Source organism: Protopterus annectens, chromosome 11.part0 (genome assembly GCF_019279795.1).
Source record: "Protopterus annectens isolate FY-2018-M chromosome 11.part0, PAN1.0, whole genome shotgun sequence".
Taxonomy (NCBI): Eukaryota; Metazoa; Chordata; order Ceratodontiformes; family Protopteridae; genus Protopterus; species Protopterus annectens.
Window position 1 is genome coordinate 288,163,708 of NC_056745.1, and position 26,438 is coordinate 288,190,145.

The 26,438-nt window shown below is 39.4% G+C and overlaps 1 protein-coding gene across 7 annotated transcripts in view; it reads right to left on the reverse strand.

The window, feature by feature from the left end:
• The window catches only part of ANO4 (anoctamin 4), a 1,520,875-nt gene that overhangs the window by 987,688 nt on the left and 506,749 nt on the right, over positions 1-26,438 (reverse strand). For 4 of the 7 annotated variants that reach the window (XM_044087781.1, XM_044087780.1, XM_044087779.1 and 1 more), the window contains one exon: positions 3,856-3,956. In XM_044087781.1, the coding sequence (XP_043943716.1) occupies positions 3,856-3,956 (101 nt within the window). Of the gene's footprint in view, positions 1-3,855; positions 3,957-26,438 lie in introns of those variants that run through there. The other 3 variants (XM_044087784.1, XM_044087782.1, XM_044087783.1) reach the window with 2 other exon arrangements.

Consider the following 26,438-nt stretch of genomic DNA (forward strand, 5'->3'; position numbering starts at 1 on the left):
CATGGTTATTTTGTCCATGTATAATAATTATTCTCGTGAAATGAAGACATTTTAATATAAGAGAGTAACTTATTTTAGATATACATAATTAAGTTCCTGATATCAGCCCAACTTTTATTTGACATTTTAAAATAGCAATACAGGCACTTATTAGAGATACTTTTAATTAAGTTTTTGAACTCAACACAACTTTTATTTGATTTTTAAGACCTATGTACTTTACAAACGGTTGAGTAAGGTACAGTAATATATTTGACAGAATTAACATATTTTAATGTGTAATATTAATATATTCAAATGTACTCTCAGTAAGATATATATATATATATATATATATATATATATATATATATATATATATATATATATATATATATATATATATATATATGAACAGTAGGAAGCCAATCTAAAGTACATTAGTTAAATAAAGTTTAAAAAAGTATAATTACTAAGGTAACAAACTCCAAGCATAATTAAAATGTTTAGCCCAATTACATGTATTTAGGTGTTCCCCGAGTTGAAATGAGAGCTGGATCATAATCAAGGGAGGTCTTAGGCAGGATAATGAATCATTTTCTCCCAGAAACACCTCCCCCTGTCATGCCAGTGTCCCATTACTTGGCTATTTCCACCCCGTTACCATAAGCATTGTTCAAACCTGTCAGTGCGTGTACTGTTTTCTTCTTTAATTCTTCAGTGATTAGCAATATTTAAAACTTTTATTTCAACTTTTATAGCACAAACAAAACAATACAGTCTCATAATGAAAACAGACAGCATGAACAGTAAGCTTCTTTCCCCTTGAAACTCACATTCATTGAAATGGCATTGAAACCCACATTCAGAGAAAATGAATCTTGCCAGTGGTGGATTAAGCTTACCTATGGTCTGTTTTCAAACCATATGCCCCCTGCACACACTGTTTTGGACAATGCCTACATGCATGTGCACCATCCTGACTGGATTAAATTATATTCCTTGTATAATATAGCACCACTTTTTGAGTTTGTTTTAAATTTATTGGTTTGAACATTTTTTCAGTAATCAGTGAAACAAAAAGTATGAACCACTAAGGACAAACTACCCATTACAGAACATTTCAACCACAAAAGGCCACTCAAACTTCTGTCATTGCAATCCACCAATATCAGTCAATGTACAAAATATCTACAGAAGTAAATATCATTTGAATAATTCTACATTAAAGAGATCTATAACTAATGAAGAGGTTGCTACTGGCAAACTATACATTTCACTGTTTCATGTACAAAGTCAGTGCCTGCTTCCTTTGAAGAATAAACTGTCCATGTTACCTTAAAAATAAAATTGGTAAGCTGGTAATATTGCAGTAGGAATAGCCTGTCATACCAGAAAAAGGTTCATAGTTACTAAGCATCTAATCCAAAGGAAAACATACTCAGGAGTGCAGCACCTTCCCCCCTTAAAGGGCACTGCAATATCAGCACTCCATGTACACAGAATGCTGATACTGCAACACTCCATGTACATGGATTGGGAGTAGAGCCCACAGCCTTTTGCACCAAAGACAAGTATGCTACCTGTTGTGTTACTGATACTGGTTTTAAAATTTATGGCACAAACACAGATGATTGCCATTTGCTAAACAAAACAACTGCACATTGAAAACAGATTTAGCATGAGCAATGGTAAACTTCTCTTACGTTGAAACTCAACATTTCTTGAAAATGTATGGAAAATCAACATTCCTTGAAAATACACAAACTCAAAATTCCTTGAAAATGCATAGAAGTTCAACGGTCTTTGAAAAGCACAAAAGCTCAACAGTCTTTGAAATTGTCCAGAAGCTCAACAGTCCTTGAAAATGCCCAGAAACTCAACATTGTTTACAAATACACTGGAAGTAAATATTGTTTGCAAACACTAACTCAGCATTCTTTGAAAATGCACTGAAACTCAACCGTGTTTGAAATGCACTTGCTGATAACAGTTTTGCAGTTGGTGTAGAGGATTTAGGGTTGAGGATTTTGTATTGAAGGTACAGAGTTTGAGTTAAACAACCTGCCATCCCTAACTCGGGTATTAACACACACAGACACACACACCCACACCTATTTAACTAATAACCCATTTTCTGTGTTTACTTGGAACGGCAGCAGCATAACTCCAAATACGTGCTCTCACTCATTCCATTTCCGTATAAATGTGCATGCATCACACTTAAGATAGACATACAGACACCACTAAGGATGCTCTCTGCATGTGTCCATAAGGAAGAAATATAAAACATGCAGAGTACATTCTTAAAGAAGAAATTTAAGTTTTTGTGGCAGTTCCCCAGCCAGTGGACCCCCCACCCAGCTATTGGGCCCCGCCATTCCAGTGGACACTAGGTGACTGTCTAGGATGCCTAGTGCTGGATCTAATTCTGATTCCAATACATCCTTAATTTGCATCAAGCTTCTTATTTGTAAAAAACAAAGCAGAAGAAAAGAATTAAATGTTTACGCTCCATAATACAAAATATAAAAGGAATATAGTTTGAATAATCTTAAAAAAGACTGTTCAACTAAATATTTATACTTTGCATGTTTCTAAGAACAATAATGACCTCTAAAGGGCATTATTAGAAAATAACAGACCTTCCAGCTTGGGGGAGGCTTTCTGCTTGCAGTGTCAGGGCTAACAGCACCCTTTGGCATGCATTATTTCCCAATAATCTTAGCTGTCAACCTTCTGTCTCCAAAACGTGAAACATGTAAAAATTAGTAAATGTGGATCACTTACTAGCACTTTTAATGTGAATAAAAAAACAAAAAGTGGAACGGACACTCCAAAACAAACTTCAACGCACTTCAATGAATTTTAATGGAATAAAAGCACAGACGGGGAGATTTTGTCATGCAAACAAAAAGGCTTCATCAAATTAACAGTCTATTAAAACAATTAAATACAAACAATTCATCCAATCACACTTGAAACTGAAGTATAAATTATGATGTCACTCAACTGCCAAGTGCAATTTCTTAAAGAACCAATCCTGAACCTCATAGTTGTTTTACACAGAATAGATAATGAAGGACAGCTAAATCAATCACATACAATATTTAACACTGAAAGTTGTGTTCAGATTATGATAAAAAAATCACACTAAAGCTGCTTTCATCTTACAAACACACACACATACACACACACACACACACACACACACACACACACACACACACACACACACACACACACACACACACACACAAAAAAAAAAACTCTGTGAGTTTTAAAGCTCTCTGAGAAAAGGTAGTGGAACTTCCTTTATCTATGTTATCCTTAAACAGGTTATTTCCATTCTTATTGAATGCTGGCACAAACTATCTTTTACCTTCTTCAAATCTCCTGCAGTACTTGCTTTTAATGGCAGTAAAAAAATGGAGAGTTATTGGTGTCTAGCTGAGTCAAATCTTTTGTGTTGGCTATGGTCTTGGGTTGTTTTTTTTTTTTTTTCAGTGCTGGCTACTAATATAAATAAAATATGCTGTTAACTACAACTGTTTTTTTTTCTTTCACTAACAGCAATGTATAATGAATTTATTGTATGTCTTTTGCTGTTGCATACTTTCTTTTTGTCTTGTGTATTTCTGCAGTCAGTTTGTCTTTAATGTTGCTTATTTTCTGCTTCCTATAACCTTTAATACATGTATGTATGTAACAGACCTTTCAAAAATTTAGCCAAGTCCAAATGACTACAAGACAACAGAACCACAATCTGTAACATTCCATGGTGCTGCACATGCACAGACATGGCACAGACAACTGCATGCAACATAAACTTCATTTAGTAACTAGATAGCAATAAGAAAGTGCAGTTACACCTACCTGAAAGGCATTCGCACATTCATGATTTCTGCGTATCTGCCTAGAACCTCCCAAGGGGCATGCAGCTTCACAAAGATGATATCACTGTTTGTTATTGATGACTGAAAAAAATAGAAAAATGCAATGTAGGTGTTTGATTTAGATAAATATTGCACTCAGCGAGTATTGTAGAATGGATATAGCTCTTTTCATTATTAGGTTTTCTTACTTTACCACAATTTATCATTTCACTGATTGCTTTTTCATTAAGCTTTTCCATTTAAAGCCAACGTTATAGTATCATTTGTAGAGTGGAAATTCATAAAGGCCTTCAGCAGGGCATAGGCCAGGTGGAGGAGTATCAGGGAAGACATAGTTCAAGGAAAGCTTAATGTTAATATAGTTAAAAAGAAGACAGGCTTATACCTTAGGATTCAGAGCAAATGTTCACACCTCCTGCTAATTGTCTATTGCGAGATAGTTGACTAGCTCAGTGGTGAGAAAATGTGATTCAGAGACAAGCATAACTGCAATAAGAAAGACCTCATTATCAACTCATTACCACTGGTCTGCCACGGTGGTACGGCGCTAGCGTTGTTACCTCACAGCAAGAGGTTCTCCCGTTTGATTCTCAGCTGGGCTTGGGAGTGCCTTCTGTGTGGAGTCTGCGTGTCCTCCCTGCGGTTGGGTAGTGTTTGAAAGACATGCGTACGTAAATGGGTATGCCTTCGTTGAAGGTTGAGCATTGAGCTGGCACCTTGGCATTTCGTAAAAATCTACTGCCAATCATTAGCAGACCGGAGTTCCACTGTGGCGACCCCTTACCGGGAAAAGCCAAAAGACAAACAACAACAACCACTGGTCTGAATCAAACAAGAGGTTTCAGGCCTGACTGCTCCTGTTCTCCCTAGCAACCTTCACACCTCACTAGCAAAGGCACCCCCCTACTGATACATACACACACACACAAACACACACGCACACACACACACGCGCACACACACACACACACACACACACATTTGTTTGAGGCTGACTGCTCGACCTGTCACTTCAAAAACTTTACCTTCCATAAATAGTATAATGAGAGAATGTGGCTGTGTGTTTGTTATTATTTCAGTGTGTGTGGGTTATGTGTTTGCATTGTTGTTATTTTAATGTGTGTGCGGCTGTATGTTTGTGTTTGTTGTTATTTTAGATTGTGTGTGGCCGTGTGTTTGTTTCTGTTTGTTGTTATTTCAGTGTGTGTGTGTGTGTGTGTGTGTGTGTGTGTGTGTGTGTTTGTTCTTATTCTAGTGTGTGTGTGTGTGTGTGTGTGTGTGTGTGTGTGTGTGTGGCTGTGTGTTTGTGTTTTAATTTATTTATTTGGCATTTGTTTACCAGGAAAGTCTGTCTGGGTTGTACAGTACGCATTTTCAGTAGAGGCCTGGGGGAAAAGCTCCAGACACATATGGTTAACAGAATGAAAAACTAGACAGACATAATAAAGTCATAACATTCATGCACAAAATTTGAAAAAATACACATTAGTTTGTCAGAATAAAAACTCAACAGACATAATAAAGTCACAGTGTTCAAGCATAAATAATATGGAAAGCCTGATAATAGGAAGATACAGCACTATTTACATAATAGATGGCTATCATAACAATTATTAATATGCAAGATGTCATGAAATATGGTAACAGATTATACTGGTGAAGGTGTAGGATAGTATGAGTAGAGAAGGGCAGGGTATGATAGAGGGGATAGTAGGAAAAGATGTGGAAAAGGTATGAGTGTTACCTCAGGGGAGTACGTGTAGAGGAAGGGAGGGTAGGGTAAGTTAGTAGTGGGGACAGTGAGAGTACAGGTAGAAAAGGGTATAAGAGTACCTCAGCCTGGGCTCATACAGTAGCAAATCCAAGCTTTGCTTAAGTATTCTTGCTCAGCCTCAGCAGACAACCACCCGTCAGAATACCTAAAATCTTGTCACAGAGGCAATAGCATTCCCTGTTTGCATCTTAATTAATAGATCCATAGCTGAATCACATGTCCCTAACCTATACATCTCACTAGATAACACCCCAAATTACCACAGTTCATTCCTGGAGTCCGTTAGCTAACAGACTGCATATCATTGCTGGAACCTGTGTCTAACAGAACTCTTTTCAAACTATCTGGAAATATACAGAGCTAAATATATTTTTTGGTTCTTCAGAATTGTGTACTGTAAATTGTTGTTAGACTAATTTTATTCAGAGTTGTGCACTGTTATTTTTGATTCACTGTATAGTTTTTTCAGATCTCTGCTGAAAGTGTTTTGTCCCACCTCTCCCTATTTTCTGTTGTGTCTTAAGTTGGTATAACTGTTTTTTACACCTTGTGTCATCTGACTATCTGAAGCATTACTTGCATAATAATAGACCCTGTTAGTTAACAGACTGCATATCATTGCTGGAACCTGTGTCTAACAGAACTCTTTTCAAGCTATCTGAAAATATACAGAGCTAAGTATATTTTTTGGTTCTTCAAAATTGTCTGATGTAAATTGTTGCTGGACTAATTTTATTCAGAGTTGTGCACTGTTATTTTTGATTCACTGTATAGTTTTTTCAGATCTCCGCTGCAAGTGTTTAATTTGGTGGCTTTTGCAACCGCCCACCCCACTGTAGATTTGATCTGGGACACTCCCCCCAGTCCCATCTCTTTAACACATTCTACCTAATACATTCCTTCTGCACTTGTTTTTAGTAATTTTTAATTTAATTGCATTTTTTAAACTGTGTTTGGTGTAATACTGCTACATGCTCAATTGTGCTAGCTTGCACTGCATTTGAATTGTTTTTACTGCTGTTTTAGCTACTTTTCTGGAAAAAAAAAAAGCTGTAAGCCTGTTTCCTACCATTCCTGTAACTAGTATAGTCCTGTTACAGATTTGCTGTATCCAAGACTGTATGTAAGCTTCTGAGCCCCCACAAGCCTTTCTGTGTTGGAGGGAAGCTTTTTAGCTTGTCAGTGGGAGTGGTAAGCACTAGGTAACCTGTCTACCACATAAGGAGTGGTTTTGGCCCAGAAATTGTAGTTGTTGGCCGTCTAGGCAATCTTTTCCATCTCTCTCAACTTTCTGATTTGAAAGCCTGCATTTGCACTGGTTTCTTTGCTGTAACTAGTCTAGTGCAGATACAGTTTCTTAGTTTTAGCACTTGAATCTGCTTATTCGTGCTCAGCACTTGTTCAGAACTTGTTGTAAGCACTAAATAAGCTACTAATTACTATAGCACTAAACCTTCCTCATTACCTAGAGGAAAACTGATTTTGCACTTACTTTTCTCACTTGCTTAGAGAAAAACAGCTCTTGTACTCATTTTCCTCACTTATCTAGAGGAAAATAGTTTTTTATTCAGGCATGTCCAAGGGTCACTTCCCAGTGTTCTCTCCTGTCTATCTGATAAATCTGGGCATCCTGGGGCAATGTAGAAATTGCCTTAGGTACACAGACAACCCCCTCCTCCTACCACCCAACAATACAACCTGTGAGAGATGCACTTATCTAGCCAAACTGGAGGTAAATCTCTCTCCAACCAAGACCGAACTTGACATTCAAGAGGAGAAGGTAAACACTTGCACCACACCACACTTATCACATAGTCTCACTAAATCTACACCACCAAAATCCACACATAGAAACACAAAAACATTCAAGGAGGCTCTCAATAATAATCTGCCCAAGCAACAGAGACCTCCAAAGCAGAAATGAAAGCAACTTCCATCCCCCAACACAACCCAAATAACACATATCCCACAGACTCAGTGTGCCACTCAACCACAGCCAATAAGGCAAAACAACGTATCAAACACACTAGTCATAGGTGACTCTATAGTCAGGCACACTGATGTCCCACTCACCAGGCTAAACAAGGAGAAGGTTACTGTCAGCTGCCTGTTGGGTGCCAGGATCCGCCACATAACCCATGCACTCAGGTCACTCCACAACAAGTACAAATATGACTCTGTCATTGTCCATGTTGGTGTGAACGACCTGAGATGTACCTCCCTGGACTACATGAAAAGAGACAGGGAAGAGCTCTCCAATCTTGTAGCCCAGGCAGGTATGACCCTAGCCCTGAGTAGCATTCTGACATCGCCCAGAATGATACCGCAGTACAAGGACAAAATGATTGAATTCAACAATCGGCTGAGCTTCTGGTTTCATTCTATAGGGATCCAGTATCTGTCTGCTTGGGATGACATGGTTGACAGGCCATGATGCTTTGCCAGAGATGGCCTTCACCTTTCACCCCTGGGATTCTGAATACTGGCTAAGGCTCCTGCCACCCCTGTAGTGCCTTTTTTAGGCATGGTTCAAATGACAACTTCACCACCATAACAGGAACAGGAAAGCAAAAACTGAGGGTAATGCTACTCAATGCTAGAAGTCTAAATCTCAAAATGCACTCACTCGAGGCACTCATTAAAATGGAGAACATCAGTATCTGTGCAGTGACTGAGACCTGGTTCAAGGCTTCAGAGACCCCTCCTGCACTACCAGGCTATAACTCATACCACACTTTTCGGCCATGTAACCTGGACTGGAACACCAAAGGCGGAGGTGTGTCCATATTCATTAAGGATATCCACACCTCCAGGCTAGTTGCTCAGCATAATGCATCCAAGGTTATCCAAGTGCAACTAACTCTGGGAAAAACTGGAATCCAAATTGTAGCTTGCTACAGATCCCCCACCATGCCCCAAGATTCCCATTCCTCTTTTCTTGATGTACTGGAAAATATTAGGGTTCAACCAAACACCATAATAATGGGCAATTTCAACTATCCCACCATTAATTGAGAAAACTACTCGTGTACCAACTCCTTCACACAACGCTTTCTGGAATTCATAAACTCCAATGCCATGGATCAACTTATCCACACCCCCACCAGGGGCAACAATATCCTAGACCTAGTCATTACCAACATAAGTGACTGGTGTTCCACATCCTGAAGTCAACTCTTCGTTCGTCCGATCCGACTATAAGCAAATCACCCTTGATATCCACATCCCGCCCCCACCCCCCATTAAGGAAACCATCGTAAAAAATTTCTCCAAAGCCAATTTTATGCTTCTTAAGACAAAAGTGGTGAACTTCATGACACCCTTGCAGATGGACTATACAGTTATGACTGCTGAATCCTACACAAATGCACTCTATAAGCACTTAAATGAGTGCATGGATCATTCTATCCCAAACAGAACCAAGACACTATCCTCCAAAAAAAGGAAGCCAATCTGGTGGTCCCCTGCCATAAACAAACTGTATAACAGAAGGAAGGCATTGTTGCAAAAAAGAGTAAAATCCCATGAGTGGAGGAGCTCCCTGGTCAGCCTCAGTAAGAAGATGAGATCCCTTATAAGGTCCTACAAAGCTAGCTATGAAAACAAAATTGCCATTGATTGTCAGGACAACCACAAGGCATTCTATAGCTATGTCAAGAATCTCAATGGCAACACCCAGATCTGCTCTGAGTTACAGCACAATGGCACGAAAATTAAAGAACCTACTGATATTGCCAACATCCTGGCAGATAGGTTTAGTGCTAACTTTACCCCCCCCTCACCCCCTAAAGGGCCCATACCGGAAGAATGCAGAGTCCCTGTAATCACAACTACGCAGGTAAAAGCTGCACTCTCTAAAGCCAAAAACACAGCATCCATGGGACCTGACAACATCCCAGGCTGCATTTTACACGAACTTCAGAATGAACTGGCTCCCCACCTAAGCACCATGTTCAGTCATAGCCTCACATCAGTCTTTGTACCCACTGAATGGCCTACAGCAACAGTTATCCCACTCCAAAAAGGGGGAGCCAACACTGATCCTGGGAACTATTGCCCTATTAGCCTGACGAGCCTGGTCTGCAAGGCCATGGAACGTATCATCATGGAACTCATAAACAAAGACATTGGTAACCTCCAAACTCTGGATCCCACCCATTTCGGGTTTGTGAAAGGCAGATCATGCCTCCTGAACCTGAACAACTTCTTTGAGGCAGTCACCAAAGCCGTAGATGAAGGTAAGGTGGTTCACACAGCCTATCTTGACCTCGCCAAGGCTTTCGACACCATCCCCCATTCTGGAATTATAGCTAAACTCACTAAACTAGGTATAAATCCATACGCCACAAGATGGGTTGCCAACTGGCACACTGAGAGACCCACACTGTAAAAGTTGCACTCTCCAAATCTGACCTCAAACCAGTGACAAGTGGAGTACCACAGGGTTCAGTCATGAGACCTCTCCTGTTTGGTATCTACTTCTCTGAAGTACAGGCTAACACAGAAGGCCTCTGGCTAATGAAGTTCACAGATGACTGCAAACTAGGAACCATAGTCGAGTCCCCAAATGATGTGGAAATCCTACAGAAGGGCCTCGCTGAGACAGATGCCTGGTGTCAGAGCCATGGCTTCAGCTCAATGCCAAAAAGTGCATTGTCATCCCCTTTGGTAAAAACTCTGTACCCATGAACTACTACACAGACAGCAGTCTACTTAACACCAAATGTGTGATAAGAGACCTTGGGACCCAGGTGGACAGTAGTCTGTCCTTTGATAGTCACATCACCACAGTAGTCAGGAAGTCTTTCTACGTGGCACACCTCATCATAAAAGTGTTCTCATCCAGGAAAAAAGAGGTCATTGTTCCCCTCTACTCAACACTCATTAGACCCATTATAGAGTACAACGCCCCTTTTGGAATGTACCTCACAAGACATCTGCAGCAGCTGGAAAGGCCACAGAAGTACCTCACAAAGAGGATTACTGGCCTCAAACAGATGCCCTACACTGAGCGTCTCAAAAACCTCCATCTTTACTCTGAGGTGATCTCTGCCTAACATATAAAGCTATGTCAAACCCAGAGCTGTTGGACATGCTACACCTAAAGAAATCCCAATCCCTCCAAGCTACATGGTCTAGGGACCTAAACCTTGTCACCACAATAAACAGGACATGCTGGATGGATAGATTCCTGTCCCAGAGACTTCCCATACTCTGGAGCAGGCTACCCATCTATGTCAAGCAAAGTTCTTCATTAGCACTCTTCAAAAAAAATCTTGATAAGTAGATGGGAAATAGAAAATACACCTTGGGGATCACTTCTGTATCTCTGCTCAACAGTGGCACAGGAAAATAACTGTCTTGGGTGGCGTAAGCCAGGTAACCTTGTTGACTAGGCTTACCTAGGCGCTCAGGCTGATAGTCTAGTACCTACCTATGAACCTATGAACCAATGAACCTGTGAACCTATGAATTAATTCTGTCAAAATGTCTCTCAGTAGTCACTTTTTGCACGATAATACACTGTTTAATTTTATTTAATTACAGCAATAATATTCATGCACTTTTTTCCCCTTTGGGATTCTGAAGCATGTTTCATCTTTGACTAACCATCCAATCATCCATCCATCCATCCATCCATCCATCCATCCATCCATCCATCCATCCATCTATCCATCCATCCATCCATCCATCTATCCATCCATCCATCCATCCATCCACACCCCTTTTTCTCATTTTTGCACATGGGGTCAGGATGTGACTTTAACAGTGACAATCATCTAGAGTCAAGGCTTACAGTGCTGGGTGGCTAGCCTTGCTGCACTATTCTTCCACACCATACCCTCACACACATACACTCACACCTATGGCTAATTTAGAGTGTCCAATCCACTACTGTATATCTTTGTTATGTGGGAGGAAACAGGACCATCTGGTGGAAACTCATGTGAACACTGGCAGGACATGCAGACAACACTCCGAAGACACCTCAACTGAGAATTGAACTGGGGAACCTCTTGCTGTGAGGCAACAATAGTTATAGTCACTGATTTCTCATTTTTTGTGAGAAAATTGCAACGTTTCTATAATATGGTATTCCACAGAAATGGAAGTCTTCACTGAACAGGTCAGTTCACTACATTAACAGAAACTGATCCCCCCTCCAATATTTCTCATGTTTATTTATGCCAGTTTACAGTATTCATTATTATGCATCTGGTACCTGCTTTCTTACTCCTTAGAAGAATGAAAGTAGAATTAATATAATAACAAGAAGCAAGATTTTAAGATTTGCTACAATCAAAACATTTGGCCAAATTTCAGCTCAGGAGCTAAACTAACAAGTGTAAACCATTTCCTTGCTTTTTTTTTTTTTTTTTTTTTTTTGTAAAGCCACTCTGACCATCAAGTGTGTCTCCAGGATGCTGTACTGACTTATTTTTCTCTTTGGAAAAGATACTCATGCATTCTGTTGAAGTGTGAAGCTGAGTTTCAGGAGAGAAACATTGTCTGGGGTTATTTTAGGGATTTTTTTTCTTGTTATATCCCCCATGTTATGACTAACATGTCTATATGGGGCTTGCAGCTCAGGGACAGAATGAGTGCTTAAATGTGTGCTAGCCTCACTTACATACAATGCTATGCAGTGATAAGAACACAACAGTCACAGCTTGCCTAATGGGCCAGTTTTATCTCTTCCCTCTAAGGTGGGGAAATCATCACTGGCTTCACACCCACATCCATCATGCCAACTCTTCTATTACCTTGCAAACTGTGAATGACTGAGTCATAGTGAGAGAATTATCCATGCATGCCAAAGACTGGTCTAAAGATATCAATCTTTGTCATCCTTTTCCATAACTGTTGAGTCTGCTGGGACAGAGTGTGATGCAAAGGAATGACCATCTGATGTATGTTGAGCATCACTGTTGTGTTCTGACAGCTGTCAAACTTCGTACAGTATGCCCAGACTGCATGCTACATGAACATCCATATACCAACTGTGGAAAATATGCTGTCACAGGTAAGTTTTCTAGCACTTGCAATGCTGAAAAGATAACACTTAACACACCCACAAAAATAATAGAGCACTTGAATGGAAGCTCAAACAAAGCCAATAACTTTTAAAGCTTTTGTTCTTTAATCATAACCAGAGCTTCATCAGAAAATGGTCAAACAGAAGAGAACTTCAAATTTAAATACTGAATCAATCATGTGATCACAAGTCAGCTAACTCTCAAAGCACCCATGCTTAAAGAAATCACCACAATAAATTATCAAACTAAACAAAACAATACAAACATCCCCAGAAACACTTTTTACATTGTGAAACACTTACAAATATGTTTAGAATAAAATTAAAAATATACAAGGGAATATATTTATAAATACAAGTAAATCATTTATAAACCTCTGGCTTTTAAAATATGTTTTATATTGCTTGATTCATTTAAACTGGGCAGAATATCTACAATTAGTTTAAGTTATCATTTAACTTCAGGAACTTATAAAATATTGTTCACACCACCCATGTTAAAATCAGACAATTTATGCTTAGCTAAGTCATTGGTATCATCTCCCCTCATTATTGCTAGGCTATGTTCATTCATTTTCTGTGACAGCATTCTAGTGGTTTTACCCACATAGAAGCCCTCTCACAAAACACAGGTTGCAATGTATACAACTTGGGTGGATTTGCAATTGTACCTTACATTGTTATACATTTCTTCCCAACAAACGTCATTTAACATTATGGTACATTAGTTTCATTTTTGGGGTTTATGGACAAAGTCACAGCTACTATTGTCTGACTAAAGTGATTTTAAGCCATTACTTTAAGGTTATGTAAACCTACAAATATATTATAATAATATGCACTAGTGTATTCTCCTATTAATAACCACTGCCCATATCCCCAAATGTTATCAGGAGGAATGCACTGCTAGCTTCAACACTGCTGAGTGTCTAACCTAAAAGTTTGAGAATATGTAACACAAATATATGTACTATGCACCTTGCACACCTGACTCACAGGATAAAATGGCTAACAAGGATGAATGATGAATAAAAGAAATTCCTAGCATAGACAGAGATTATTGCTTGAAAAAAATTAAAGGGAAAATTAAAAATAATATATATATATATATATATATATATATATATATATATATACATATATGTATATATACACACACACACACACACACACACACACACACACACATATATATATATATATATATATATATATATATATATATATGGGTCCACTTTCTAATCTCGAAATACAGAAGTCTCGAATTTCAGTATTTTGAGACTAGAAACTTGAAACCTCACAAACACGAAAGCACAAAATAACGAAAGATAAAAATATTGAAAGTAACAAAACACAAATAAATAGCCAACCCTCCCTCCAAAACAATACATGAACACTAAATAATTCAAAACAATACCATGAACATATGTTTCTGCAGGGGGCAAGCCCCTCTGCAACCCCCATGTGGGGGGCTGTGACCCCCACAACCCCAGTATTTAAATATACCAACTCCGAGGTCACACTAACTCGAAAAAAAAAAACACAAACCTTCCCTTACGTGCCCTACACTTCCACTGCATACAGTCATATTTACACTCACTAATAACACACACACACTACACATGTACAAAAATCACCACATGTAACACTCACACACATATACTCTTACCTGCCTACCCCAACCTACTCCTACAAATCCACACAAAAATGAAATATTAACAAATTTCTACCAAAACTCTTAAAAATGAAACACCTACCTGCATCTCCTTACATGAACAAACATTGGCCGCCAGACCAGACTACCCTTAAAGAGACATAACACACTAAATTACACACCACAGCAAACTTAACACAAATTCAGGAAATTGAGATTTGACAAAGTGCAGTTTCAAGTAACTGCACTTTTGATATTCTGGTCTCGAAATACCGGAATCTGAGATTTCAGTATTTCGAAATTAGAAAGTTGACCCATATATATATATATATATATATATATATATATATATATATATATATATATATATATATATATATATATACACATGTATGTTTAGTGGAAAGTAGACTTAAATTGTTTAGAGCTCTTTGTTCCAAAATGAGTAAGGAACACAAGAACAACAGAATGAATAAGAGCTGAATGCCTCGTGTTTCTAATCCTAAAAGTATAAACAGCAGAGGATGGCATTGTTTTATGTTTTTTTAGATGATTTCCTGAAGTATACAGTTGCAGGAGTAGCACACTCAGCATAACTAAGTGATATGAAATGATCCTTAGCAATATGAATTCATACCAACTTTAAACTATTTTTGAATCACTATAAGCATGTTTGATTCCTTGGGCACCATATTTGAAATCTTAGATGTCTAAGTCACCATAAACAAGACCATTTACCACCAAGCTATAGACACCCTCTGTGCCCCCGTCTGAGTTCGGTAACTAACCTAACAACTTGGCTGACATCTGCTTTAAACCCAGCACCTTTCTACTGGGAGATACCAACCATCCATCTGTAAAATGTCTAACCTACAATGTTAATGGTCAGCATCCTTAATGCTTCCTAAAAATTGTTGACATCTTACTTGGGGACCCCAGTACTCTTAATCTCTTAATCTTGCCCCAAATAAGGCCATTTCTTGCACCTCCATAATATATATATATATATATATATATATATATATATATATATATATGTATATATATATATATATATATATATATATATATATATATATATATATATATATATATATATATATATATATATATATATATCATCTTCCCTTGTTAAGTCAGACCATAAATCGGTGATCTTTTCCTTTAAAATTGGTGCCAGTTCCCCTGCAAGTATTTATGGACTTCTCAAAAGTAGACTTTATTCAGTTACTTGATGACCTGCATAAATTCTGCTTTAATCTTCCTCTGAGGGATCCTAATGCTAAACCCACTGTCTAGGCCTCTGACATCTATATCACTTGAATAGTTACACTGATAAGCCATTCCCTAGTTGCAACAAATATACTACCAATTTTAAAAACAAACAATTTGGTGGAATACCAAAATAAATACATTACATAACAAAATAAAGAAATTACTTAATGCTTATAAGACATCTCATTCTACAAACCTTAATAACACATTTTACAAGCTAGCAAAGAACGTAAGGGAGCCATTAAGAAGCTCAAAGATTAATATATGCCAAAAATGGCCATGAAACCATGGATAAGCTCAACTCTTTCATTAACTTTTTTAGGAAATTACTACTTCCCATACTGGCCCAAAGGAAACACCTAATAGCCTAGATGACAAATGTAGTGCAAATTGTACTCCACCTACATTTATAATTATTCCATTGTCCCAGATTCCCAGTTCAATTACTACTGAACTTGTCTTCCTAACCCTCTCTAAAAGCTAAGAAAATATCATCCATAAAACCTACCAGTTTGCCTGAATAACAGTAACAAACATGACCTATTAAACCTCTGCCTATCCCCCTTTAATCTCAGCCTCTCCATTGTTGCATCCTTAAATCCTGGTAAAAAGGCCATTATAAGACTCTTACACAAGAATGGTCCAATCCTAGACCTTGTTAACCATAGACCATTTGTCTCACTAGCTACAAATGTAAAACTATTTGTCATATTATTTCATACCTCATTAGCACGGACATTGAAAACCTCTTAAAACTTATCCTTCTTGTTCTTCTTTGTCAAAGATAAGACTTGCCTCTTTAACCTTGTTATTTTATTTAAAAATGTCACCGATGCACAGCGTAGTGGTTAAGCACTATATACATTATGTATAACATATGTAAACTTGGCCAAGGCCTTTGACACTATTTACCATGGAGGCATTACTGACAGACATGTAAAAGTGAATATAGATTCTTATTTTGTTCGATATCTAGCTAACTGACTGACAGGAACCATGTGGTTAACGTTACAGGTGCCATTTCTGAAAGCAAAAAAAAAATGCTACCAGTTATATGTCACAAAACACTGTGTTGGACCCTCTCTTACTTGGCATCTGTTTCTTAGACCTTCAAGACAAAATTCCTGTCTTGTGCTTATCTACGTTTGCAGATGATGATTAACTGGGTAGTTTTAATCAGCCTTCTACTGGTTCACAATTGCTCCAACATGAGCTAGACCATGTTAACAACTGTTGCAAGGAACATGGCCTCACATTAAATGTGAAAAAATGTAGCATATTGAATTTTGGAAAACAAAATATTTCTACATCATACCGCATAAGTGACCCACTCCTTCAATCAGACATAAGAGGCAATTCCATTTTGTTGATAATTCCTTATCTATTGACTATAATGTCGCCATAGCAGATCAGAAACCCTTCTATTTGGCTAATCTAATTTCCAAAACTATCCCCCTGCGGTGCAAAGAAGTCTGATTTTGCCATTTTTATATCTCATCAGACCCATTATTGAACATAATGCCCTTTTTGGATAGTCTTTATCTAAAAAGATCTCTCTCTGTTTGACAGACCTCTGAGATTACAAAGTAAAGAAGATCAGTGGTGTCAAGATCCTCCGATAATCAAACAGACTGGCATCCTTTTGTCTACACTCATTCCCTTTTAGACTCCTCATTAGGGATCTGTGGCAGCTTTCCGAGTCATGAAAGATCTCAGCTTGACTGACCTTCATCTCCTTCATGAAGCAAATGATTCCTCAAATTCTTGGTTAAAGGAACTAAATCTTCATCTATGGCTAAATAAAAGACACCGTGACATGACAGAATTATGTCTCAACATACTCCTAACCTCAGGAGCAAACATGCATTACATATCAATCAGAAAAGCACCATTCCCACCTCCAAGGTAAACATTGACAACTGGATGAGCAGCCTCAGGTTCTAAACTGTTCTGTCTTGTGCTGTCCTTCTTTAGGATGGAGGGAACATTTGAATAAGGTTTATTGACCAGGCTTGTAATGTTCTTTACACTGATTGCCTAATACTTATCTAGGAGCTAGGGAGCTCTCTCTCTCTCTCTCTCTCTCTTTGTCTGTATGTATGCTCGAAACACCAAGCCAAAATTATTGATAATCTGAAATACTGACTGCACACTATGGCAGGAAGACTGTTTTTACTGAAATCATGGTACAGTGGGGATTGGGGCATTTGCTTTTGCCCCAGTAAGTGCTATCTCAGAGTTGGTATATAAAGTAAACAGGGAATTTGGAAGGTAAAAAAAAGACATTTTTTTTAAAACTTTTTCTATGATTTGCAGTTCAAATATTTACATCTGCTCATGTTTGGTTCAATGTTATAACATTCTGAGGAAGTGTTATAATTTCATGTATGAGTCAGCGTTGAGCTATCCAAGTGCAAAACCATCAAAACACAGTTGACTGATGTTAGCATTTCAGAAATATGCTACTGAAAAAAGAAAAACACAGCATCTGACAGATGCACATGCACAATTTCACTTCAGGCAAAAATCTCGCATACAAACAAGATTGTCAAGAACATACACACACACACACACACACACACACACACACACACACACACACACACACACACACACACACACCGCGCAAGCGCACACACATGCACACACTTCATCCACCACACAAACATAGACCAACTTATGTAGAGGCACTAAAAAGCAAACTTCTCAAACCTCAAAGACCTCCTAAGTGTACACACCAATGCATATTATCAGAAAACTCTAAAGCAATCATCAAGACCAGCAGCACACATATGCTTTCCCTCACTGGAGCCCAAAATGCAAAGCCCAGAAGTCAAGCAAACACATTACCCAGGACACTTGTCCTAGGGGACTCCATTATAGGACACATAGATACCCCAATCACCAGATTAAATAAGGTGAAGATAGCTAGTTCCTTATCTGGATCCAGTTATCATCACATTTAAATCATTACACCATAGGTAGCACTACAATTTTATCATAGTCCATGTGGAAATTAATGACCTGAGACATACCTCCCTAGACTATATGAAGAATTATATTATTGATCTGAATATGTGTCTCAAGCAGGTATGTGCCTTGAATTGAGCAACATTCTACCTCCACCAAGGATGCTGCTGCAATATGACCAAATGATGAGTGACATTAATAACTGGATAAGTTTCTGGTGTTTTCAGGGAGATTTGATATTTGGTAGCATTGGAAGTTGTGGTTAACAAACCATATTGGTTTGCAAAAGATGGTCTGCACCTATCTCCCCTAGCCTTCTGAATACTGACTAAAACTTTATCTACCCCTTAGAGGTTTCTTTAGACAATGCCAGATTGACAAACCTACCAACAGAGTAAGTAAAACCCAAAGAAACCTGATGTCGCTGTCCAATGCTAGCAGCCTAAATAAGGAATTACACATTCTACAAGGTTTCTTCACTCTAGGGAATATAAACATCTGTGCCATTACCAAGATATGGTTTAACTCTACAGAAAGTACTCCTCAAGTGCAAGGCTTCAGTGCCTTCACAGACAGGGACAAAGATGGAGGAGACTCGATCTACATTAGCAAAAAGTATAACAATTGCTTGATTTAAAAGGACGATGCCCTGGAATTTATACATCTGCAAATTATGAAAGATAAAGTCCCATACCATAATCTAACAAGCTATAGGTCACTCTCTATGTCACAAGAATCCCACAGCTCATACCTAGGTCTACTGGAGGCACTCCCCATTAAACCAAATACCCTATTTGTGGGAGACTTTAACTACCCCTCTATAGACTGAAACATACACTTCTCCAAATTCACAGGCACAGTGACTGCTGGACTTTATTAACATGAATATCCTTGCTAGATTGTGCGCACACCCACCAGAGGTTCAAACATACTGGACTTGGTACTCACCAGTATGGAAGAGTGTTGCACCACCCCCTGTGTTATGTCCTCACTGGTGAGGTTGGACCACAAAGCTGTCTCCTTTGAAATAAAAATCATCTCAGTAACCCAAGCAAACCCTGTAATAGTTAGGAACTATTAAAAAGCAAACTGCATTCTATTAAGCAATGGTTTGTCAAAATTCCTTGCTCCTCTCAACCCAGAGTTCACAGTGACCTATGCAGAATTGTTCATGGAGATCTTGCACAACCATGTAGATGGCTGTACAGAGGATGCTGTGCTAATAGAAGTAAGCACAAAACAAAATCTGAAAACAATCAACACTGGTGGAATACTAACCTTAATAGTGTATAAAAAAGGAAAAATGTCATGGTTAAAATCAGAAGGAGCAACTTTGTAATGATAAGAGCTCTTTAATTAAACTAAACAGGAAACTAAGAGGACTAATTAAGTACACTGAGGCCAATTACAAGCTCAAGATAGCCTTATAGGCTGAAAACAAGCACAGGGTCTTCTATGTTGCCAAACTTATAAGTAAGACCTGCAAGAAAAACCTAGCCAAGCTAGAGTTTTTATTGGGTGATACCTTAAACCTCCTGTAATAGAGGCCCATGGGATATATGCAAATGACCCGTTAAATATGTCATTTGTTTTACCTATATGGGTTCTGAATGTCCATGATTTTTTACTTTTTATTTTTAAGTGTTTATGGATACATTCAGGAAAATAAATCCAAACCCCACTAGCTGTGGACATGCATGTTTCGGCCTTCTTATGACCTCATCAGCATAGCATAAGTGGACTGTTTACCTACACTTTAGAAACACAGGGTCTTTACATCCAGCTGATGTCCATAACCATTAAGGCATCTGCAAAATATCTCAACTAACATCCAAACTAAAGAGTAAAAAGGTCACACAGTCAGGCATGGTATCCAGGTCCAAGGAAGTAATAGTTGCACTTTATTCAGCCCATATCTGATCCATTATTGAGTATAATCCTTCCTCTGGCATGTACCTGACCAGAAATATGCAATAGTTGGCACACCCACAAAAGTTTCTTACCAGGGAAATCCATGGTATAAACACATTGTCCTATATGGATAATGTTAAAGCCCCATCTCTATATTTGGTCTTCTACAGGTTACTGAGAGGTAATCTATGAATGGCATACAGGGCATCCTCGGAGCAAGCTTTGATGGATGTTTTATACGTCTTCAAAATGAGCAGGATGAGAGCCATTAGATCCAAGGATTTAAATTTTGCTTACAGGATAAATAAGACATGTAGATGAGACAGATATATGTTTCAAAGGATGTTCTGGAACAGGCTCACTATCCATATGAAGCAATGTCCACCCTAACCTTATTTAAGCATAACCACGACCAATTGATGGGAGATTATAAATGCACCCTGGGTCTGGCCCCAATGTCTCTGACAAACAAGGGCAGATAGTAACTATGTCCAAACTAACACACCCCGCACCCACATAACCTTTAGAAACTTCCTTACTAACATACCCCCTGCTAATAAATGCCTATGATGCACTGGAGCAAAATTGGGTCGGGTTGCAAGGCTAAGCTTATAAAGGCCCTGGTGGTTATTAGCCTTATACATACCTATAAATCTGTGAGCCTATGAACAGATTCAAATAGCAACCAAATGCAAAAATAAAAAGTACAGGTATGAAAATCTTACCATAACAGTATATGGCCTTGTCTTCACTGCTGTATTAGTCAAAACATATAGGGATTCCCTGCCATGGAAGCCCAATGTCTGGCCAGTCTACCAAAGACTCCTGTTGTTTTAAAGGGACAAATGCTCCTTGTGTAGCATAGGGCATAAAGGTGACATTCAGGCCTACCATAGTCAGAAATGATTGCCCCATTAGGAACACCTGTCCAAGGAACCTTAGAAGTAATCAGTACAGCCAGAAAGGCAAAGGACAAGGGGTAAGGAGGGAGGGAGCGAATACTGCAGCAGTGAAGACATGGACATCTGCCATTATGGTAAGATTTTACACAACTGTACTATGTCCTTACATTCAGTGCTGCAGTATTCTTAACATATGGGAGACTGCCAAAGCTCAAGAGGAAACTAGGGAGGGGCAGGGAGCAGAAGATTCCCCTAAAATACCATTAATAATGGCACTAACAAAACCAGCCCTAGCTCTATAGATACCATCCAACTTGCAGTGCTTGGTAAACTTATGCATAGAAGTCCAGGTAGCTGCTTCAAGAATAGAATTAGTATTTGAGCCCTTGAAAAAGGCACCAGAAGAAGCCACAGGTATAGTGGAATGACCCTTGAATGAAGAGGGAAGGTTCTTTCCATGAAAAGTGTAACTAAAAGAAACAGCCTTAGAAAGCCAAGAAGAAATAATTTGCTTGGATAGAGCAAGTCACAAAGATCTAGGATGAAAAGAAAGAAATACCTGATCAGATTTTCTAATATCCTTAGTCTTAGCCAAATCAACCTCGAGTTGCCTATGCATGTCCAAAGTATGCAGCACCCTCTCACTGCCAAATTGCGTAGAAGGGAAAAAAGTAGGCAGATTAATAGATTGCTTAATGATAACTCATTAACCACCTTAGGCATAAAAGAAGGGTTAGTGTGCAAGGACACTTTGTCCTTATGAAGGATCAAAAAAGGGGGACAAGCCATAAGGGCCTGCAACCCAGACACCAGTCTGGCAGAAGTAAGAGCTAACAAAAGAACAGTCTTACAGGAACAATGTTGCAGGGAAGCTGAAGAAGCAGGCTCAAAGGGAGCCTGAGTCAACTTCTCCAAAACAAAATTAAGATCTCAAGGTGGAGGAACAGGCTTCCTTGGAGGTCTAATATTAAGGACGCCTTTAAGAAATTGTTTCACCTCAAATCTAGAAGCTAAAGGAGGAGAAAAAGGCAGACAAGCAGAGATAGCTGATAAGTGGGCTGTAATAGAAGAATAGGCCAAGCCAGCATTGAGCAACTCACACAAATAAGAGAGAACCAAAGGAACATCTGCAGTAAGTGGCCCAGGTTAGGAGATAGACAGCAAATAGAAAACCTATTCTATTTGGATAAGTAGGATTTCCTAGTAGTAGGTTTCCTGGCTTCCTAAAGGACTTGCAGCATGTCCTCAGAAAAAAGCTATCTATGAGGAATCAAAATCCTGTCACCCACAGTGTCAGCTGAAGCATGGACAGGTGGGTATGGATGAGAGATCCCTTGCCTTGTAAGAGTATATCCACCCTGTGAGGTAACTTGAGATGATTGCCCCTGGCTAAATGCAGACGAAGAGGAAACCAGTGCTGTCGCAGCCAAAAGGAAGCCACCAACAAGATTTTGGAAGCATCATGTTGAATTTTGAACAGGACTTTCTGAATGGGAGAATCAGAGGATGTCCACCATCCACACCAGGACATCTGGGACTCTGGGACAAAATAGAAAAAGTTGGCTGTTCAGAAGGGAGGCAAAAAAATCCACTTGAGGAGTACTCTACTGGTGGATAATGTCCAGAAACAAATCCCTGTCAAGCTTAACTTTGTGAGACTGAGTTAAGGACCTGCTCAGAGTGTCTGCCACAATATTCTGACCAGAAGGGACATAAAATGCCAGAACAGTCACTTGATCCTTGACAGTAATATCATATACCAGATGTGCCAACCGGCAAAGAAGATAAGATCTTTTTCCTTCATGTTTGTTGATATACCACATCACTGTGGTATTGTCTGTGAACACCTTGAGAGACCCTGGAGAGAAAAAGAGGATGGAAGGCCTGAAGAGCAGCAGAAGTGCTCTTATCTCTTTGGCATTAATGTGCTGCTTCTGCTAACATGCCGACCAAACCCCTCGTACTTTTAGGGAGCCAAATGTTGCCCCAATCCCATGTCTGAAGCATCTGTGAACAATTCCTGAGAGGGAAGAGGGGGATGAAAAGGGATCCCTGGATTCAGAGACAACTGCTGAATCACCAGTGAAGTTCCTGTCTGAGACAAGGAAGAAGAGGAACTACCAAGTCTAGAGGATGTGCATGTTGAAGCCATACTGACACCAGAAACCACTGAAACTTTCTCATGTGAAGTCTGGCCAGAGGCAGCAGTGGAATGGTGGATGCCATGAAACCAAGAGCTCTCAGAAATTCCCTGGCAGTAATGGAAGCCAGAGGAAGAAGAGTGTGAAAGAAGGATATGAGAGTTAAGGCCTTTGGAGGGGTCAGGGAAGCCAGCATTGGCACCTTCTGAATCCTGCAACCCAGAAAAACATGATCCCAAGAAGGAGTCAGAGAAGACTTTTTAAATTCAGACGCGAAGAAGGGAAATGGCAAATGAAGATTTTGCAAATGGGTCTCTAGAGAGGATGCGAAAATCAACAGGTCATCCAAGTATGGAAATATTTGGATCCCTTGAAGCCTACACAAAGCAATCACAGGAGAAAGGCATTTGGTGAACACCCTTAGGGCAGTAGAAAGGCCAAAGGGCAAAGCAGACAACTGTAAATGCAAGGAAGCAACAGAGAAATGCAAAAACTTCCTGAAAAGAGGATGGATCAGAATATGGAGATAAGCATCCTTGAGATCAAGAAACACCATATAGGCCTGAGGGAGCAAGAGAGGAAACAGAATCTGAAAGGACAACATAAAAAAGGAAGGCACTTTTAGAAATGTTTTTAGATGAGAGAGGTCTAGAATAGGTCTCTAAGTGCCCTCTTTCCTGGGCACTAGAAACAGTCTGGAGTAGCACCCTTTCCACCTTTGGGACACAGGCACCTCTTGAATAGTATCCTGAGTCAAGAGATTTTGAAGGAACTCTGGGAAAAAGGGAAGTTGTTTCTGAGGAGGCTGAGGAATGCCCATAATAGGAGGATGGGATTTCCACATCATGAAGTACCCCTGACAAATAATTGACAGAACCCAATCCTGAGTGATCTGAAGCCAAACAGGAAGAGAAAGAGAAAGGTGAAGAGAAAAAGGAATGCAGCTAGGAAGGGACGGATAGTCATACAGCACATGGTTTGTTTGGAAAAGAAGGCTTCCGCAAACAAAAGCTTAGAATCCAGAGGAGCATCCATCAACTTAGCCTTGATATCATCATGTAGAGGTTAAAGTCTAAACCAAGAATACCTTCTCATCACTGAACCAAAAACAGCATCCCTAGGAGAGGCATCTGCTGCATCATAACTAAATTTAATAGAATGATGGACATCTTGAGAGGATGTTCCTAGCATGGAAAGAACAGAAGTTTTACCCTCACAGTATGGAAAATCAGAAATAACTTGACAGGCCTGAGAAGAAAGAGCCAACACATAGCTAACATATAGATTTGATAATTAATAGCCCTAAAAGCTAGGGTAGCAGAAGTGTAAACCTTCTTACCCAGCCTTTCCATAGCTCTGCACACCTTGTCAGAAGGCAATAACTTGGGTGAAGGAAGCAATTCAGATGGCTTATCAGAGGCTACAGACACTACAGAGGGGTCAGCAGCAGGACATTTATATAAAAAATAACAATCCTCAGGCACCCTATAAAACCCGTAAGGTTTCTTGGGAGCATGGGGGCAGAGAATCGGAAGCATTAGAGCCCCTGGAAAAAGCATCCAGCAAAGCAGCCCAAATAGGAGGGATAGCTTGAAGTTTAGGAGATTCCAACTGCAGTAGCTCATAGTACCTCTTATGGATATCAGTGACCTGCATCCAATCACACAAAAAAATCCATCATCCTAGAGAGCATGCCCTTAAAGGAAATTTCCTCAAAAGGAACATTGGGACTAATAGATTGCTCCTTCTCTGACCCACAGTCCAAAAAAGAAGAAATTTGAATATAATAAGTCAGGGATTCACTATCAGAATCCAACTCACTTTAAAAAAAATCCTGTTCTCTAGGCCTTTTAAGGGGAGTAGAGGAGCACGGAGGAGCAGGAACCAAAACCCCCTGAGGAGGCTTTAAGGACATTAAAGCAGTAAATAGCCCCTGAGTAAAGGTCTGTCATTCACTTTGTGGATCCCTAGAAGCAAAAGAAACATGTTAAGTTTTTGTTGCTTTTTTAGGGGAACGTCCCCTCCAAAAAACTGAGAAGGCTCACACCCAGGATGACAGTCAAGAACTGTAGTAGGAACTTCTTCCCCAACTAAAAACAGAGGAACTCTAATAGGCCCCTTGGAAAAAATTAACTGTGGTTCCCTCTGAACGTTAGACACAGATGCCTGCAAAGCCTCTTCAGATGTGCTGCTAGCCAGATCCTCACCAACCTCCAACACAATTGGGGTAGAGAAATCTGACTACACTTCTGGGTGATCCTCTGGGTTTGTGATGACCTTGGGAGAAACGCCTGGCAGAGGCTGCTCAGTGGAAGATTCAGTTCATACCTTTTTCACCTTCTTCTTCCCTAACAGCAGACCCTTGGGGCAGGAGATTCCTTCTATTGTATCTTTAAGAAGCTTAAGACACTGATTCTCAAGATACAAGGAAGGGGAAGAAAGTCTGCTGCAAAGGGTTTTCTGGATGAACACCTGACAAACTGAACAAGATGTATGGTCATGAGAAGTTCCAAGAGAAAAAAGACACTTATCATGGTAGTCTTTATGGGGAAACCGTCTCCCACACTGGCATTTACCCTTCCTGGATGACATTAACCCCAAGGAGCACAAAACAAGACAAGAAAAAACAAACCCTCCGACTGAGCACTTATCTGCAACTGCAAAGAAGTCAGCAAACAGGTGTAAGTAGTCACTGGAGAATGAAAATGTGTCGAAAATGTGTTCAACTGGCAGAAAATGGATGCAGGTAAACAGACCGAAGGTGAAAAGATACATTCGGACTGGCAGCAAAGATGTTCTGACTATGGTAGGCCTAAACATCACCTTTATGCCCTATGCTACGCAAGGAGTGTTTGGGTGATGTTCGGCGTACCTTTAAAGCAACAGGAGTCTTTGGTATA